The 20,578-nt window shown below is 44.5% G+C and overlaps 1 protein-coding gene across 6 annotated transcripts in view; it reads left to right on the top strand.

Moving 5' to 3' along the window:
- The first annotated feature begins 4,362 nt into the window (after positions 1-4,362).
- The window catches only part of cadps2 (calcium dependent secretion activator 2), a 393,466-nt gene continuing 377,250 nt past the window's right edge, over positions 4,363-20,578 (top strand). For 5 of the 6 annotated variants that reach the window (XM_033037627.1, XM_033037625.1, XM_033037624.1 and 2 more), the window contains exon 1: positions 4,588-4,971. In XM_033037627.1, the coding sequence (XP_032893518.1) occupies positions 4,588-4,971 (384 nt within the window). Of the gene's footprint in view, positions 4,972-20,578 lie in introns of all 6 variants that reach the window. The other variant, XM_033037622.1, reaches the window with a different exon arrangement.

The following is a 20,578-nucleotide window of genomic DNA, read 5'->3' as shown; positions in this document are numbered from 1 at the left end:
AAACTAAACTAAACTAAGCTGGCCCTGATAATGAACAATGGGATAAAGGCAGTGAAGAAGAACAATTATTGCTTCAAAAGTATTACAATCATTTTGGTGTTTCGAGTTTAATTTATTGTCACATGTACCGAGGTACTGTAAAAATCTTATGTTGAGTGCTAACCAATCAGTGCAAAGACAATACGTGAGTACAATCGAGCCATTTACTATGATTAAGGGAATAACGTGAATAGCGTTTAGTGCAAGGTAAAGCCAGTAATTCCGGTCAAAGATAGTCTGATGGTTTCCATTGAGGTGGATAGTAATTCAGGACAGCTCTCTAGTTGTGGTAGGATGGTTCTGTTCCCTGATCACAGCTGGGAGGAAACTGGATCGAGCTAAGAAACAGAAAGTACATATGTTCATAAGTGATAGAAACATAGAAACATAGAAAATAGGTGCAGGAGTAGGCCATTCGGCCCTTTGAGCCTGCACCGCCATTCAATATGATCATGGCTGATCATCCAACTCAGTATCCTGTACCTGCCATCTCTCCATACCCCCTGATCCCTTTAGCCACAAGGGCCACATCTAACTCCCTCTTAAATATAGCCAATGAATTGGCCTCAACTACCTTCTGTGGCAGAGAATTCCAGAGATTCACCACTGTGTGAAAAAATGTTTTCCTCATCTCGGTCCTAAAAGATTTCCCCCTTATCCTTAAGCTGTGACCCCTTGTTCTGGACTTCCCCAACATCGGGAACAATCGGGATAGGAGCAGAATTAGGCCATTCGGCTAATCAAGTCTACTCCACCATTCAATTATGGCTGATCTATCTCGCCCTCCTAACCCCGTTCTCCTGCCTTCTCCCCCATAACCCCATCCTCGTCGTCGTGATGGCGATCCCTCAAGGTCGAGCATGATGGTCTACGTTCTGTTGCTTTTATATACTCGCAGGTGGCTTATGTGTCCAATCCTGTCTTTACAGCTCACAGACGGAGGACGCCTGTGCGTGTGTTTGTTTGACGTGTACTTGATGTTTCACTCCAAGAAGCACCCGGTCCTTCACAAATCAATCAATGAATTACAATGGCAAGGGAACCGAGACGATTGGAGCTGATAGATCTGTTTCATCCGCCTTCACAGCCGTTGAGTTCAAGATAACTTTGTCCACCTGGTCCGCCGTTGAGGTCTTGTAGGTTGGATCGTTCTTAGTCTGGACCCTCACCCTCGACCTTACCGCCATGGGTGGTCCTACCAGAAGCTGGTGCTTCCGACGGCATCGCTCTTGGTATCATGGGGTCACGCAAGCCTCTTCACCACGACAATGTAAACGATCGTTTAACTTGATAACCCCATGACACCCGTACTAATCAAGAATCTATCTATCTCTGCCTTAACAATATCCACTGACTTGGCCTCTACAGCCTTCTGTGGCAATGAATCCCACAGATTCACCACCCTCTGAAATTCCTCCTCATCTCCTTCCTAAAGGAATGTCCTGTAATTCTGAAGCGATGACCTCTAGACCTAGACTCTCCCACTAGTGGAAACATCCTCTCCACATCCACCAGGTCTTTCACTATTCGGTAAATTTCAATGGAGCAGGAATCATTGGTGGGAGTTGACAATTGATCCTCAGATAGTAGGGGTCATAATAAATGGAGAAATTGGAGACATACTTAACGACAGTCATGAGACTGTAATCTTCATCTTGTTTGTTCAAATCAAATTAGCATTAATAGTGTGGAGGAAGAATTCATGGTGTGTATGAGAATTTTATTTTCTAACAGCAGATTAATGAGGAACCAGGGAGGCAACAAGCTATTTTGATTTAGTGTTGTTGAATCAGGAAATGTTAATTTTTCATCTGGATAAGTGGCCTTTAGGAAAGATTCACAATAACATAATGGACTTTTACAGAAAGATTGAAAGTGATTTAGTTCAATGTGGAACCCGAGCAGTAACTCTGAATAAGACAAAAGGCGAAGATTTGATGTTTAAAGTAAAACAAGAAAATGCGGAGAATGTGGCGGCACGGTGGCGCAGCGGTAGAGCTGACGTATTAGACCCCACGTTGATTCCTCATGCGTCCTTTACTGAAGGAAAGGATAATGAGCCTTTTTGTTAGTACGGGCGTCAGGGGTTATGGGGAGAAGGCAGGAGAATGGGGTTGAGAGGGGAAGATAGATCAGCCATAGTGAGTGACGGTAGACTTGATGGGCCAAATGGCCCAATTCTGCTCCTATGAACCTATGAGCTTATGAACAAAGTCCAATGTCCACAATGGGGTCGTTGTGAATCGGACAATACCTTCACTTATGGAGGGGCTGTTCAGAAGCCTGATAACAGAGGGGAAGAAACTGTTTTTGAGTCTGGTGGTGTGTGCTTTCAAGCTTCTTGTCTTGTAGAGAGGTGGCCTAAAATATCTGGACTAAAATGGGTGAGGGGTGTTGGCACACACCTTCCTGCGTGCAAATCCATGGGGCTAGCACGGCATTTACATCCACTGATTCTCTACCGGGATGCACCGTGGTGACGGCAGAAGGCTCCCGGGATGTGCCGTGGAGCCGAATGAAGAAGCTGCTGTGAAGAAAGACCCGGCGGGGCCGCAGCCTGCAGGGGAGAAGCTCAGAAGCCGCTGAGCTATGACCCCAGAGACCTGAGGTGGAGCGAACCGCTGGCGACGAAGGAAGCGGGGGGTGGGCTGGAAGGAGAGGGACCGGGATATTGCCTCCAGTACCTTCAAGGTCGGCTCCAGGACACAGAGGCCTTTGGTTTGGAAATGCTAAAGCTGTGTTGCCTTTGGTTTAGAAATGCTAAAGCTGTGTTGCCTAATTAAAGTTGCCTTACCTATTTAAAGTTGCCTTGCCTATTTAAAGTTGCCTTGCCTAATTAAAGTTGCCTTGCCTAATTAAAGTTGCCTTGCCTAATTAAAGTTGCCTTGCCTAATTAAAGTTGCCTTGCCCAATTAAAGTTGCATTGCCTTCTATATAATTAAAAGTCTAATCTTGACCACTTCCTGTTTGTGCTTTATATTGATTTAAAGAAAAAAACGCTACTACGCACGGCTGTGATATTTGGCCATCTTACTCAAAGACCCCCTCCGCTCATCAGGTGCTGAGGATTTTTCCCATCGATGAAAAATAAAAGAGTTATTAGTGTTTAAAAAATGTTGAGGTTCTCTCTCCTGTCAATCACGCCATGCAGGCCACGCCCCTTCTGGTGGGAGGGGGGGAGGGACTATAAAACCCAGAAGTGTGGGTGTGGCTCAGTCTCTGCAAGATGGAGGAGGGAGAGATCACAACTCGCTGTCTTTAGTTGCCTTGCACCTGCTTGAAATGGTATGAAACTGCACTTGAATTTGGTGGCCTTGCACCCTTCTTGAAATAGAATTTCAAGGAATAGCCGTGAGTCAACTGCCAGCCCACCAGCCGTGAGTGAGCTGCCAGCACAACAGGCTTGAGTGACTGAGCCGCCAGCCCAAGAATCCATTCGGCCCACAATGTCCATACTAGCCCTCTGGAAATCGGTCCCTTCAGCCCACAACAACCATACCAGCGCTCCAGAAAGCCCCCCCCACCAATATTGGAATTGGTGGATAGGTGGAATATTGCGTTGGGGGACCAGCCCTCCCGTGTGATGCTGGGACCCAACAGGTCCCAGTTAGTCTAGTATCTATATATGAAAAACAAAACACCACTCATTCCTTCTCTCCAGAGATACTGCCTGTCCCGCTGAGTTACTCCAGCATTTTGTGTCTATCTTTACGAGATTTTAAAGTAATTCAATCTCGAATGATAATTGTCCAGACTCATAATTCGCATGGTTTTCCAGTATAAAGGTGGATCAGATTCAGCGAAGAGGCTACACACCTACTCTTCTGTCCTGCGTTTAATTGCAAGCTTTGTGCTACAGTAATATTGTTTTGGGAGATTTAAAAAAAAAAACAGGCAAGTGATTAAGATATCTTGCATGTGTTTCCCAGAGCAGTATTCTCAGATGAGCGGCGAGGGAGAGGCTGGTGCAGGGAAGTTTAACATCAGCTGTGGGAGCTCCCTCCAGCGCATAGTCACCACGTGTTGCGTGCTCACCAAAGCTACAGGTTGACCACCTGTGAGTGTGTTCTTCCTGCTCGGGCTTCATCTTCTGATAGGTTTGTGCCAGACACTCTCGGAGCACCAACTCCGCCCTATCGCGGGCTCCACTTTATTAAGCAGGCGCGCACATACACAGAGGGAGAGAAAGAAGGGGGATAGGAAAAGGAGAGTGAGAGAAAAGGGGGTAGAAGAGGGAGAGATAAGGGGATAGAAGGAGAGAAAAGGGGAGAGAGAAAGGAGAGGGAGAGAAAGAGAAAGGAGAGAGAAAAGAGGGGGGAGAGAGAGAGAGAAGGGGGAGAAAGGAGAAGAGAGAGAGAAAGGAGATAGAGAGAAATAGAGTGAGAGAGGGAGAGGAGAGGCAGTGTGTATATATGTGTGTTCGTGTTGTCCTCAGAGTGACAGACTGTTGCCACAAGGTGCCCTCTTAAGGACTGGTTTCACCTTGGTGTCCTGTCCTTCTGCTGTTACTCGGGGATCAGCGAGAGAGAGGAGGGGGAGAAGTACACGATGTTGGACCCGTCTTCCAGCGAGGAAGAGTCGGACGACTTGCTGGCTGGAGATTTCTCCAAGGAGCCTTCGCTGGGCGGTCTGAGCGGCGGCGGCGGCGGGGGGACGGGGTCGGGGACGGGGGGCGGCGGCAGCAGCAGCAACGCCAGCGGGCGCTCCATGCCCCCCAGTCGGGGCAGCGGCTCGGGCAGTGCCCGCTCCGTCAGCCCCAGCCCGTCGCTGGCCAGCGAGAAGGAGAAGGAAGAGCAGGAAAGGCTCCAGCGGGAGAAGGAGGAAGACGCCAAGAAGAGGAAGGCGTTGCAGCTCTATGTCTTCTTGCTGAGGTGCATCGCTTACCCTTTCAACGCCAAACAACCCACCGATATGGCCAGAAGACAGCAGAAGGTGTGTGTGATCCCTTACCCCCTCCCCTCTCCTCTCCACCCCTCCTCCACCCCAGTCCCCTCTCCCCTCCACCCCACTCCCCTCCCCTCCCCTCTCCACCCCACTCCCCTCTCCCCTCTCCACCCCACTCCCCTCTCCACCCCACTCCCCTCCCCTCTCCACTCCCCTCCCCTCTCCACCTCACTCCCCTCTCCACTCCACTCCCCTCTCCACTCCACCCCACTCCCCTCCCCTCTCCACCCCACTCCACTCCCCTCCCCTCTCCACCCCACTCCACTCCCCTCTCCACCCCACTCCACTCCCCTCCCCTCTCCACCCCACTCCCCTCTCCCCCCCACTCCGCTCTTCGCCCCCTCTCCTCCTTTTCCCACCCCCTCAGTTCAGTTTATTGTCACATGTACCGAGGTACAGTAAAAAGCTTTTGTTGTGTGCTTACCAGCCAGCGGAAAGACAACACATGATTACTATCAAGCCTTTGCAGTGTATAGATAGATACATGATAAAGGGATAATGTTTAGTCCAAGGTAAAACCCGATCAAAGATAGTCTGAGGATCACCACTGAGGTAGATAGTAGTTCAGGACCGCTCTCTGGTTGTGGTAGGATGGTTCAGTTGCCTGATAACAGCTGGGAAGAAACTGTCCCTGAATCTGGAGGTGCATGTTTTCACACTTCTATACCTTTTGCCGAATGGGAGAGGGGAGAAGAGGGAGAGGTTCTAATAAATACGTCTCAGGCGCAGCTGAAAACATTAATCACAAACAACAACAATAAGAATAATAAAGTTGGCTGCACTTGCAGTCTGGTCACAATTCCCAAATGCTCTTAGGGTTGTGCAAGTTTAATCTATTCGATGAGCACAAATACTATGGGTGTTGGGGAAATAAATGGGAAAGGAACAGTTCCTCGTGTCATTGTCCAGTTATAATGAAAGGTCAGTGACCCGAAACATTAACCTGCTACGTCAACCAACATCAATCCTGTCCGACAAAGGCACTAAGAACTGCAGGTGCTGGAATCTTGTACAGAACAGCCAGTGCTGGAGTAACTCAGTGGACAAGTCCAACAGAGATGCTGCCTGGCCCCCTTAGTTTCTCCCGCACGTTGTTCTACACAAGATGCCAGCCAGCATCTGCAGTTCATTGTGACTTCATTGGAAAGGAATGCTGTTGGGTGAAGTGGCAGGCTGTATGTTTCAGGTCACTGATCTTGATCTCTTGATCTCTGCCAAGAGGCACCCTGACCTTCCTGTTCTGATTAAATGTCGTCGACTTGAATTTCAGTTTAGATTTAGTTTATTGTCACGTCTAGCGAGGCGCACTGAAAAGCTCTTGTTGCGTGCTAACCAGCCAGCGGAAAGACAACACGGGATTGCAATCGAGCCATCCACAGTGTACAGTAGAGATTTAAGAGTGTGGAGCGATTATAATACATGATTGTAGACATCTGCTTCTGTGGCAAGCATGCAAATAGTTACCTGGGTTGGACTCCATCAGGAAGGAAATTGGTCTGCCAACAGTCATAAAACACAACAAGATACATGAAATTAAAGTGACAAATAGAAAGTCCAGGATTGGGGATGTGCAAAGATTGGGAGAGGGGTGGATGCAGGGAGTCAGTCTACCCCACGACAGAAGAGTGAGGAGTTGTACAGTTCGATAGCCACTGGGGGAAAAAGGATCTCCTGTGGTGTTCTGTGCTGCATCTTGGTGGAATCGGTCTGCTGCTGAAGGTGCTCCTCAGGTTGACCAGTGTGTCATGGAGGGGGATGAGCTGTATACCAGGAAGTTACCTGACTTCCTGAATCAGTGAGAACTCGTGAACCCGCTAAATATTCCAAGAATATGCTGTTTTAAAAAAAAAAAAAAAATCTTTGGCTTAAACACTGCTTGCCAACTTGAACTACTTATTTCCTGTCACTGAGGGAACTGTAGCGTGACACAACATAGACTGTTCAGTTCATAATTTCCCTGCCAGCTCTTCAAACAGCAATTCCATTTGCTGTACAATCTCGCTCTTCCTCTTCAATCCTGTGGTGTTAATCCTCTGAAATATTCATCAGTCCCTTTTTTTTTTTTTTTTGTTTGTAACTACTGTTGACTCTGCTTCTGAAATCCTGTTGTGTAGGAAGGAACTGCAGATGCTGGTTTACACTGAAGCGAGACACAAAATGCTGGAGGTAACTCAGCAGGACGGGCAGCATCTCTGGGGAGAAGGAATGGGTGACGGTTCGGGTTGAGACACTTCTTCAGACTGAGACTTGAGTCTGAAGAAGGGTCTCGATCTGAAACATTCCTTCTCCCCAGAGGTGCTGCCTGTCCCGCTGAGTTACTCCAGCACTTTGTGTCTTATCTTCCGTCCTGAACTTAGCAGACTCTACTGTAGTAATGAACAAGAACAAGATAATGTTGGAAGCACTCAGCAGGCCGATCAGCTTCTGTGTCAAGGAGCCTTCATTAAGTCTTGGGGAGAGGGGGGGGGAGGGGGGGCGGAGAGAGAGTTAGTTTTACTTTGCAGAGAGGGGTGAAGTCACAGTGAGACTGTTTGCCATGGAATGTAAACCAAAGTTGTTAAGATAATAACATTTAACATTGTGTCCAATGTGGAGGTGATGAAAGATTGGGACAGAAATGTACAATCATCTGTGGAGAGTGGATGAAAGGATTATTAGATTCTATAAGTCCACAGAGAAGTTGGAAATTGTGCCATTCGATCGTGTAGTATATATTTAACCAAGAACATAATTGTGATTCATGGAGTCCATGGAATAAGGCCATGTTTGCGTGCCTCTCACCCAATTCCTGGCACATAAACTCTAAAGTTGCCTCACACTTGTCTTTATTGCATAGTATTATCACTAAATTAACTATGCAGGGTGGGATTTAATATATCAGGTAACTGAATCGTCCTACAACAATCAGAGAGCAGTCCTGAAGTACTATTACTTCATTGGTGACCCTCGGTCTATCCTGGATTTGACTTTGCTGGCTTTACCTTGCATTAAACGTTATTCCCATATCATGTATCTACAGTATACACTGTAAATGGCTCGATTGTAATCGTGTTTTGTCTTTCCGCTAACTGGATAGCACGCAACAAAAGCTTTTCACTGTACCTCTGTACAGGTGACAATATCTGGAGAGTTAACCAGAGAGTTGTGAATCTGTGGAATTCTCTGCCTCAGAAGGCAGTGGAGGCCAATTCTCTGAATGCTTTCAAGAGAGACATAAAGCCCTGTCCCACGGTACGAGTTCATTCCAAGAGCTCTTCCGAGTTTGCCCTGATTCGAACTCGGAGATTTACGGTAATGGCCACTCGTTGGTACTCGGGGCTCTCGTGGACATTTCCCAACGTGTTGAAAAATCTTCACGAGTCTTCCCGAGTATCTGCGTGTGACTTCGTGTCATCCGCAAACTTGGAGATGTTGCATTCAATTCCCTCATCCAAATCATTAATATATATTGGGAATAGCTGGGGTCCCAGCACTGGTGAAGGCAGAACAGGGTACTGATTGTGGATGATCAGCCATGATCACAGTGAATGGCGGTGCTGGCTCGAAGGACCAAATGGCCAACTCCTGCACCTATTGTCTAATAAACTAAACAAAACTAAACTCTGGATCATTAGTTCAAGCCTCTGAATTGTGGCCTGCTTAGAGTGAATGGAAACATTGTGATGAGGTGGAATTATTGATGTTGGTCAATATATTCTTCAAACAAGCTTTGGATTTAATGTGCATGTTTGAGTTGTCGTGTGTAGTGCATGGTGTGGTCTCTGTGGAATAGCCAACCCCAGTGATGTTGAACTGATGTGGCGTTCGGTTGACAATACCAGCAAAGCAATTTGGGCTAGGGACGTGCGGACGGGACAAATTAGATGGACAATCTTTCCGTTTGTCTTCTGTATTCTGCACCTTCATCCACTCGTGGTGACTTCACTAATGCTTAATCATTCACCACAAAACCTTCACAGCAATCAACAGCAATGGCATCGGAATGAACATTAATTGTACCGAATGCCTGTAAAAGTCCACGCTGATGTGGATTTGTTCTGATGCTGAAGTGCAATGGTGTCAGTTCACTTAAAGGTCAGAAATGGATTGCTTTCCTGCATCATAAGTAGTTGTCTTTGCAATCCATCAGTACCAAACTGCTCAAGATTCTGTAAAGTTTAATTCTAGCTCGTATCACGGCGATCAGTTTATCAAGAGTCAATTGTATTATTGTCATAAGCACCGAAACCATAAGATATACGAGCCGACTTAGGTCATTTTTTTCCATCGAGTCTGCTCTGCCATTGAGTTTAGTTTAGAGAAACAGCACAGAGACAGGCCCTTCGGCCCACCGAGTCCATGTTGACCAGCAATTCTAGCACTATTCGACACAGTAGGGACAAATTACAATATTTACCAAAGCCAATTAACCTACAAACCTGTACATCTTTGGAGTGCGGGAGGAAACCAGAGCACCCGGGGAAAACCCATGCGGTCACAGGGAGAACGTACAAACACACTACACTACAGTCAGGATCTGCGGCTGTAAGGCAGCAACTCTACCGCTGCGCCACCGTGCCACCCCTAACATGATCATGGCCGATCTATTTTTCCCTTTCAACCCCATTCTCTTGCCTTCTTCCCACAATCTTTGATGCCCTTACCAATCGCGAACCGACTCAATCTCTGCATTAAAACAGCCCCATGACTTGGTTTCCACAGCAGTCCGTGGCAATGAATTCTACAGATTCGCCAACCTCTGACTAAAGAAATTCCTCCTCGCCTCCATTCTAAAAGCAGGTCTTTATTCTGAAGTCGTGCCCCCTGGTCCTGGACTCTCCCAATACTGGAACCATCCTCTCGGCATCCACTTCCAAATGGAACAATGAAATTCTTACTTGCAGCAGCATAATTGGTTTGTGAATGCATTACCCTATGGATAATATAATAAACATGAAAAATTCAATAAATAAACCCAACCATAGTGCATGATCAAAACAAAGCATTCAGCATTTTGTGTCTATCTTCAGTGTAAACCTGCCTCTGCAGTTCCTTCCTACACATTTTGTCTGATCCACTGCGAAATCTCCGCAAGGTATGGCTACTTTGAAGACGTTCTTTTCCCATCTCCGACAAGGATTCTACAACATCCTCTCGCTGCTCCCCCTCTGTGCTATTCCACAATTTCCTTGAACTTCATCTCTTTTGATGTATCGTTGTCACACACTTTACCCTTCCTTATCTCTGTGTCTCCCTCACCTCTGACTCTCAATCTGAGGAAGGGTCTCGACCTGAAACGCCACCCATTCCATCTATTCAGAGATGCTGCCTGCCCCGCTGAGTTGGTCCAGCGTTTTGAGTCTTATCTTCGGTATAAACCAGCATCTGCAGTTGCTTCCTACACAAAGCCCTAATGCAACAAGGCACTTCATAGTTGGGAGTTTATTTGGACTTTGTGTTGTTCAGAAGCCTGATGGTTGTTGGGAAGAAGCTGTTCCTGAACCTGGACGTTATAGTTTTCAGACCTGCGCATACCTTCTTTCTGATGGGAGGATTTTTAAAGACTTGGTCTATGAAATCAGGTGGACGGCCATGGTGGCGCAGCTGTAGAGTTGCTGCCTTACAGCGCATGCAGTGCTGGAGACCCGGGTTTGATCCCAACTACAGGTGCTTGTCTGTATGGAGTTTGTACGTTCTCCCCGTGACCTGCGTGGGTTTTCTCCGAGTACTTCGGTTTCCTCCCACACTCAAAAGACACACAGGTTTGTTGATCAATTGGCTTGGTGTATGTGTAAATTGTCCCGTGTGTATTAGTAGATAGTGTTAATGTGCGGGGGTTGCTGGTCGGTGCGGACTTGTTGGGCCGAATAGCTTGTTTCCACGCTGTATCTCTACACTAAACATCTTTGTCTTGTTGACCTGCTGTTCCTATTATCGAATGCACAAGAGTTTTGTTTTTGCTGTTGCTGTCTTCTTGCGTATGGTGTGCACAGCCTAAAGTTGTAGGACAACTTGTTCTATTTGATCTTATTTGATTGTGCATGCTGGGTTGATTGCATTCGTCGAAACAGGGCGGACCACGTGAAGGTTGCAATCTTCCACCCCTTTAATGTTGTTAAAATCCTATTTCACATGGTATGTGGAATGTGAAGATAATATCATTCTTTTTTTTATTTATTTATTTATTTATTTATTAGAAGTAGACATATTATAAAATGTAGTTACATATTATAGTAAAAAAACTTTTCATATACATCAGTCGTACATTATTAAAATTTTCCATTATCAATTACTTCTGCTTCTAGTGTTTTTATTTTTTATAGAAAGAGGGAAAAAGAGAGGGTAGAAAGTTACAAATAAAAAAGAAAGCAAAAAAAAAACGCAACAGAAAAACAAGGGAGGTGGAATGGGTTACCTGTAATACATCAATGGAGATAGGTTCGTAGGTTATAAAGTATAGTTTTTCATCTATTCCTGAGTTCAAGTTTCAGCTGGGTCCTCGTGCTGTGCCAATCTATCCCTTCAGATAGTTAATGAATGGAGCCCAAATTTTATGGAAAAGATCTTGTTTGTCCATTAAGACAAGTCTAATTCTTTCTAAGTATAGGGTCTCCGACATTTCCGTAATCCACATTTTAATTGTGGGGGTTGTAGGGCCTTTCCAAAATTTTAATATTAATTTTTTTCCGGTTATTATACTGTAATTGAGGAAATTTCTTTGGTTTGTTGTGAGTGTTAAGCTTTGTTCTGATATTCCAAGTATTATTAATTTTGTGTCTGGGTCCAGTTTTGTATTAATAACTTCTGAAGTTATTTCAAAAATATCTGTCCAGAAATGTTTAAGTTTTATACAGTTTGCAAACGTATATGTGTTAAATTAGCCTCTAAATGTAGACATTTATCACAAATAGGAGAGATTTGTGGGAAGATTCTATTTAGTTTTATTTTAGAGAAGTGTAGTCTATGTAAGACCTTGAATTCTAGCTACAGCGTTGATAAGCGGCGAATCTGGAGTTCATGTTTCATTGATGCTTGCATAAGATTACTTACACCCGAGCTGTATCAAACTCTCCTTGATGAACAAACTGAAGTGTAGTATATGCAGCTCTATAGCATTGTTTGCGCCTGTTAAGTGTGTAACTGATAGATTGGTAATTAGCAGGCATGTTATTGGGAGCGCACCCTTACGAGAACTCATTATATTGAGTATAACAAAAATATTTTTCCAATTCACGGCTATTTTCGGAGTTTAAAATGTGATATTTACACCAGTTAAATGGAAGATCCATTAACAGGTTAGCACTTAAACATGTTGAGAATGTGTTGTCTACTGTATAATTAACAGGAAAATACCACTATTATTCACGGAATTAAGCACATTCCACAAAAGTAAATGGAGCTCTTCATCTTCGAAGGTATTATAGAAAAACACTTTAAAAAAAACGATATTTAAATCTGAGGCAACTACTTATTAGCTCTTAATTAATATGCAGTTGTTGCTTCCTCTTGTCTTGACATATGATACAAATTGTTTCCAAATGCGAGCGGTGCACCCCATGGCATTGTTGAACGTGGGAGTTTTGTAGTAATTAAACTTTAAATGCCTTTAAAATAAGTCTCTTCAGAAACGGGACTTTGGGCAGTTGTAAGTTTTGCACTTCAGCGTCGGGTGGGATTGTACTTTATCTAAAACTCTGCTGGTCAGACAAGGAATAGGCAACGCTTCGGGTTGAGAGTCTTCCTCAGACTGTCTGTAGCAGTTTGAATAAGGGTCTCGACCCAAAACGTCACCTATTCCTTTTCTTCAGAGGTGCTGTCTGACTCGCTGAGTTACTCCAGCATTTTGTGTCCATCTTCGGTTTAAACCAGCATCTGCAGTTCCTTCCTACACATCTCATGTACTTTACCTAAGCCAGTTTCAGTTTACGTTAGTGTCACGTGCACCGAGGTACAGTGAAAAGCTTTTGTCGTGTGCTAACTAGGCAGCGGAAAGACAACATGGGATTACAAACCAGCCATTCACAGTGTACAGATGCATGATGAAAGAATAACGTTTAGTGCAGGTAAAGTCTGGTCAAAGATAGTCTGATAGCAGTTCAGGACTGCTTCCCGTTTGTGGTAGGATAGTTCAGTTGCCTGATTACAGCTGGGAAGAAACTGTCCTGAATCTGGAGGTGTGCGTATTCACACTTCTTTACCTTTTGCCCGATGGGAGAGGAGAAGTGGGAGTGGCCGGGTGCGACTCATCCTCTATTATGCCGCTACACTAATTTGCTTCCTGCGTGCTCCTTTCCCATAGCTACACCACCCTTTGGCAGCTCTGAAGATCCTATTGAGTTAAGGCCTTACTGCCATGATGTCCTATATCCACTCACAAGTCCATGGGTAGTGAAACTGAGGCCCTGTCTCTTCAGTGCCTCGACGGCCTTGTGAGAGTCTGTTCTGTAAAAGGGAAAAACAAAAAGTGCAGGTGCTGGTTTTCACACAAGGAGACAAAGTGCTGGAGCAACTCGGCAGGTCAGGCCGAATCTCTGGAGAACATGGATAGGTGATGTTTCGGGTCGAGATCCTTCTTTAGACTCCTTCAGTCGCAAGGGTCTCGACCCGAAACAATCTCACCTATCCATGTTCTCCAGCGATGCTGCCAGACCTGCTGAGTTACTCTCGCACTTTGTCTTAGTTTGGGGGTACAGTGTGAAAACAGGCCTTTCGGCCCCCTGAGTCCATGCCAACCAATGATCATCCTGTACACTAGTTCTATCCCCACAATTTACAGAAGCCAATTACCCTACATATCTGCACGTCTTAAGAATGGCGGGGGGGGGGGGGGAGTGGGAATTGGAGCACCCGGAGAAAACTCAAGTGGTCCCAGGGAGAACATACAAACTCCATACAGACAGCATTCGCTGTCAAATTCGAACCCAAGTCTCTATGCCACCACAGATTATTTTTAGTTCTGTAAAAGGTTTTTTGAACAGCTTCTAAATGTCTCTAGTCTTAAATGACTTTTTCTAATCAATTACATATTTGAAAATTAAAATCATTTAACAGCTCATTTTGATGTAAATTTTAAAACATTAATTTTTAAACATTACCAACAATTTGCCTCCACCTTTACATTCAGGCTTTCGCAAATATTACTCTTTTACCAAAATTTATGTCAATAACTACCTGTTCTGTTGCCTCGCATTAATCTGGACTACCTGTTGAAAGTGATCCAAATAATGGCATCCAATTTCAAAAAGCATGATTTATGTAATTTCTGAGTAGATCCTGAATAACAAATGCCACGTCTAAATTGCATATTTTAAATAGAAAGAGACCACGTCCGATTTCATTTTATAATAAGCTTCTGATATGTTGGCAGAAATGCCGCGTGTATGTATTAATACATCATCTGATTGCTTGCTTGCATTCCATTTAGTCCACTATTATATTTGAAGAATAGCCCCATTTAATATTTGCCACCATTAAAATAGGCGTAAGAGCATTATATGAACGCATTAAATTTTAATGTAACGTAATAGATTTGCTTAGAAAATCAGATAAACCTATTAATATGAGCCTGAACGAAAGAGTAGCTTGGTGTCAATAACTAGTCCTTGGCTGATTGCCCAAAGCTACTGCAGTCTCTCTGGGTGATGAAAACCTTTTGGTAGCAGAGCAGGCACTGCACACTCCTTGGACTGTAAATGGTGTCTGGTCCTTTTTTCTTGAGGATGGCATTTGGCTACAGGACTGCAAGTTGGCAGCTTTTGAGGGGGGGTGGGTGTGGGGGTGGCAGGGTGGGTTGTTACTGGGAGTGAACCTTTTTTTGGACTGAGATGAGGATAAACTTTGTCAGCCAGGGATTTGTTAATCTGTGGAATTCTCTGCCACAGAAGGCAGTGGTGGCGAATTCACTGGATGTATTCAATAGAAAGTTAGATTTGGGGCTAACGGAATCAAGGGATATGGGGGGGAAAAGCAGGACCTTTTTGTCCCTCATTTGGGAGTGAGAAAGTTGGCAACCCTATTTGTAGATCTGGTTCTGTGGCTAGAACGCAAATAGTCACCTGGACTGTGCACAATTTTGGAGTAACCATCAACTTTGTGATTCCCACTAGATTGCCTGTTTGGCCTGTATTCCTGTATGAGATGGGAGTTCTGAAATTGCCGCATGCACCTTGCCAGGCTTTTCCTGTCTATATTAATTCCCCAGTTGGGAAATCCACTCAATAGATAAAGTGCCAGTTTAGATCTGATAAATAAGCAACAAGTCCAAACTTTAATGGCCGCCGGAGACACAGGCAAGTCTAGGGGAACTTGCTATTGATTTTAGATTTCGTCTTTAAGTGTTTTGCAAATATCCAATGATGCAAATACAATTTAGGAGAGCACGCTTAGACTAGGATTAAGACTACTCTGCCTTGCAATTAAATCATGACTGTTCTGATTGTCATCTCGATTGCAAGTCAGGAGTGTTTTATTGTCACATGTCCCGAAACTGAACAATGAAATTCTTATTTGCAACAGCACAAGAGATATGTAAACATAGTATTCTTTAAAAAAACATACACACTGTATATATATTACACAATACATTATAATACACACTGTTATATTAACTAGCAATAATCATGCAAGGCCAAAACAATGTCTTATCTATGTTGTTTGGAGCTTAATTGGAGGTTGTGATGTTTAATAGTTTGATGGTTACCATATAACCATATAACAATTACAGCACGGAAACAGGCCATCTCGGCCCTTCTAGTCCGTGCTGAACACTTATTCTCACCTAGTCCCATCTACCTGCACTCAGACCATAACCCTCCATTCCTTTCCCGTCCATTTACCTATCCAATTTATTTTTAAATGATAAAATCGAACTTGCCTCCACCACTTCCACTGGAAGCTCATTCCACACAGCTACCACTCTCTGAGTAAAGAAGTCCCCCCTCATGTTACCCCTAAACTTCTGTCCCTTAATTCTCAAATCAAATTGTAGAGAACAAGCTGGATATTATAGTTTTTGGGCTCCGATACATTCTTCCAGAGGGCAGGAGTGAAATGAGATGGTGGCCAGGGTGGTGTGGGTCTCTGATGATGCTGGTTGCATTTTTGAGGCAGTGACTCCTATAGATCCCATTTATGGTATTGAAGTCAGTACTTGTGATGGACTGGGCGGTGTTCCCCACTTTGTGCAATGTGGACATGAGTGTGGAGCTGCCTTTACTCCCTTGCTTTTCAAGAACCCATCTTCCCATTTCAAAGGTGCTGGTTCTTCAAAGTGTTCTTAAAGCCCCATGACCATTTTGGTGGGGGCCCGAGGAGTGGGAGAGGTTTTGCCTCAACTTTCTTAAATTAATTCCCTTTTTAAGTAGTGACTGCATCTTTACATTCGCACCCAAGAGGCATCATCCTTTCAATGCCAAGACACATTGGGAGTGTTTATTTCATTCATATCCCTAGCCAACCTTCATAAAACAGTGAGCTCATTCTAGCTGGACACAGAATGCTGGGGTAACTCAGCGGGACAGGCAGCGTCTCTGGAGAGAAGGAATGGGTGACATTTCGTGTCGAGACCCTTCTTCAGACTCTTTCTGTCTGAAGAAAGGTCTCGACCCGAAACATCACCCATTCCTTCTCTCCAGAGATATTGCCTGTCCCGCTGTGTTACTCCAGCATTTTATGTCTTTCTTCGGTTTAAACCAGCATCTGCAGTTCCTTCATACACAGCCCATTCTAGGTATTAGACAAATAACATTGTGGGGGAAGGAACTGCAGATGCTGGTTTACACCAAAGATTGACACAAAATGCTGGAGTAACTCAGCGGGTCAGGCAGCGTCTATGGAGAAAAGGAATTGGGTGACGTTTCAGGTCGAGACACTTAATCAGCCGAATAACATCCCCTGAACTGCTTTCAGTTTTCTATCCTCTTTGTCTCAGATCCTGGACACAGTTTTCCAATTTGGTCTAACGATATCCTATTGCTTGTCTCCATGCTTCAGTTAATCTTTTCAGAAACACTGAGTTCTGGGACCATCATGACAGCCAGCTAAGCCGGTAGCATGCTCGACATTCTGTCCAAGCATTATGGATAGGAATTATCCTGACCTTTTTTAGTTTGTTATTTGTGTACATAAGACGTGGTTGTTTGGATGAGGATTGTAGTGCATTTGGTCAGAGCTGACTAGGTCCACCAAAGACAAATCTATCAAAAAAAACACAATAAATAAGTAGCAAGTACCGTATTATAAGCATCATGATCTAGGGCAACTTTGAACTAACTGTACAAGGGGCAAAACATTTTTCTCAAATGTACCAAGAAGCTGATTTTCTAGTTTGAAATCTCATGATGATTGATCATAGGTGGACACGAGTGTGACACGTGTGTATCTGACTGCATTTCCATTTCTCAGGCTTTTTAGCTGCTTGTCCTGCTGCCCCAGTGATTATGAAGTAAACAAGGAAGATGGAACCATGCTATCTGATTTTACTGTAAAGCTTATTATTGTTTTGGGCAGATGCTTGCATGTTTCCTTGTGGTTCAGTTAAGAGATACATCACTGAGTGATGATACATCACTTCAGCCCACTGAGTGTGCACTGACTTTAAAAATGTTTTACTAAAGTGATCAAAAATCAGCCTTTTTGTATAGTTTGCAAATAAACTTCAGAGGCAATTTTGTGCTTTGGTATCTATGAATCTACACAGGTACATTTGCACTGTATACTTTGCTGGGAATCCCATGCCATTTTCTTTTTCAGGTGGAACTATTATGTTTGATGGGGCAATGTTTTGTTTCTTTAGCATCTGAATCTAATTTATTGACTTCCATCTGAGTTATCCCGCAGTGACAAAGTATTTCACCTTGCACTTTAGTTCTATGTTTCTCTCCAGAATTGCTGCCTGACTGAGTTTTTCCATGATTGTTATTTGGGTTTCCAGCAACCAATAAATATTGCTGTTGTATTGTCAAAAGCGATGCCCAAGAAAAGGACAGATACACACTTCTTTTACCTCTCCCCCCCCTCATTTTTGAGCGAAGCTTGTTTGAACAGCAAAGCATCTTTCAGTTTTTAGTTTAGGATTTAGAGGTACAGAGTGGAAACAGGCCCTTTGGCCCACCAAGTCCGAGCAGACGAACATATGCTAGCTCAATTCTACACACTAAGGATGATTTACAGAAGCTTACAAACCTGCATGTCTTTGGAATGTGGGAGGAAAGCGGAGCTCCCTGGGTCAAAGAAAGGACGTACAAACTCCGTACAGACAGCACCCTTAGTCAGGATGGAACCCGGGTCTCTGGCGCTATAAGGCAGAAACTCTACTACAGTGCCACCGCGCCACCCTGCGATTAGACTTTGTATCTCAAAAATGATATTTTGAAATTACCACCTGATGCAGTGTTTGTATAGGAAGGAACTGCAGTTGCTGGTTTAAACCAAAGATAGACACAAAAAGCTGGAGTAACCCGGTGTTGGAGAGTTGCAGGAAAGCTGCTGTGCAGTTGGCCCAGCTAAATCCTACTGCAAGGTGTTGCCAGGTGGAGCATTTGTTTTCTCCGCACCAGCGACTATTATGCCAGTCCCAAGTGAGATTTCTTTCTTGCTGTCAAAAAAATCCCAACCCATTTTCCATTGCATTAGCAGTTTGCACGCATCTGGGACCTCTTTTTCTCTTTGGAAACTGCACTCCTTGGCAGCTTTAGCCTTGCACTCCTGAGACTGACTTGCTGTTACCAGGAACTAATTTGGGGTGGCACAGTGGCGCAGCGGTAGAGTTGCTGCCTCCCTGCGCCAGAGACCCAGGTTCAATCCTGACAACGGTTGCTGTCTATACGGTGTTTGTACTGTACGTTTTCCCTGTAACCTCGTGGGTTTTCTTCGGGTGCTCCGGTTTCCTCCCGCACTCCAATGACGTGCAGATTTGTAGGTTGGTTGGCTTCAGTAAAATTGTAAATTGCCCCTAGTGTGTAGGATAGTGCTAGTGTACGGGGTAATCACTGGCTGGTGCGGAGTCAGTGGGCCGATGGGCCTGTTTCTGCGCCGTATCTCTAAAGTCTAATTCCCGGAGAAAAGGGCATGTTAATGAATTGCCTATTAAATTGGTAACAACTAGTAAACTTGACTTGTTCTGGTGTGTTGACACGTACAAATGTTTTGGTGTTAATATTGATTCGGTTTTGATCCCTGCAATGATGTTGTGTCATTATTAAAAACCAATGAATACAATAACTCGCAGCGATGTGTACTTCTGTGCATGGACCATTACGTAGATTAGAAGCCAATGGCTGACGTTGACTGACGCAGCTGTGAGCACACAATTCACCCAAGTGACTGGACCGTACATGTATTGATGGCACCTTGCGCACAATTTACTTTTGTATTTGACTTGCAGCTGAAGGAGGTGCTGACTAGAGAGTTGAACCTGCCCCCTGACCAACCTCCGATCGCACCTCGTCTGCTTCACTGCTACGGAGATCTTTTTTTTAAAAATAATTTTATTTATTAGAAGTAAGTACAATACAGTGGCACCTTTTTACAGGTACCCAAAATTATGTTAACAAATTACATTCCCTGTACAACTTCCTTTTAAAAAAATTTTTTTTTTTTAAAGGGAAAAGTAAGAAGGGAAAAAGAGGTTGTAGAAAGTGAAGGATAGACTAGCGAGCGTGAGTGAAAGGCAGATAAAGAAAATAGTGAAGAAAAGAAATGAGTGAGGAGGGAAAGCAGGAGGGAGTTTATTCAATCGCCACAAGGAGATGATTTTTTATATTCTAGATCGTCTTTCACCCATACCTGAAACTTTTAATTTTCACGATACTGTGGTACCACATGAATCCAAGAAATCAATAAATGGGGACCAACTCATTTAGAATTGGTCTTGTTTGTCTAGTAGGAGGAGTCTCATTTCTTCCCGATGTGCTGTGTCCAGCATATTACTGATCCACATTTTACTTCCATGGAGTTCAATGCGACAAAATCCTACAGCAGAAGGAACCGGAATCTTGAGTAAAACACAAGGTGGTGGAGGAACTCGGCGGGTCAGGCAACATTTCTGGAGTACATGCACAATGTCTGCGCCGAACATGCTCCGAGACCAACTCTCATCTGCCAGCACACTATCCATATCCCTTCATTCCATGCATATCCATGTTACAATCCACAAGTGTCTTGCATGTCGTCATCTTATCTGCCTCCACCAACACCCATGGCAGCATGTTCCAGGCACTCATCACCATCTGTAAAGAGATGATATAACAGCTGGTGGAGCTGCTAGCTCACAGCGCCAGAGACCTGGGTTTGATCCTGGCCTTGGGTGCTGTTTGTGCGGAGTTTGCACGTTCTCCCTGTGACCGTGTCGATGTTCCGGTTTGATCCCACGTCCCAGAGACGTGCGGGTTTCTAGGTTAAATTGGCCACTGTAAATTGCCCCTAGTGTGCAGGGAGTGGATGAGAACATGCAAATAGTGTGGACATGTGATCAATGGTCAGAGGACAGACACAAAATGCTGGAATAACTCCGCAGGTCCGGCAGTATCTCTGGAGAAAAAGGATAGGTGACATTATTGGGATCCTTCATCGATGGTCAGTGCGGACTTGGTGGGTCGAAGGGCCTGTTTCCATGCTG

The sequence above is a fragment of the Amblyraja radiata genome, chromosome 19 (assembly GCF_010909765.2).
Source record: "Amblyraja radiata isolate CabotCenter1 chromosome 19, sAmbRad1.1.pri, whole genome shotgun sequence".
Lineage (NCBI taxonomy): Eukaryota > Metazoa > Chordata > Chondrichthyes > Rajiformes > Rajidae > Amblyraja > Amblyraja radiata.
This window is presented reverse-complemented; position numbering and strand designations above follow the sequence as displayed.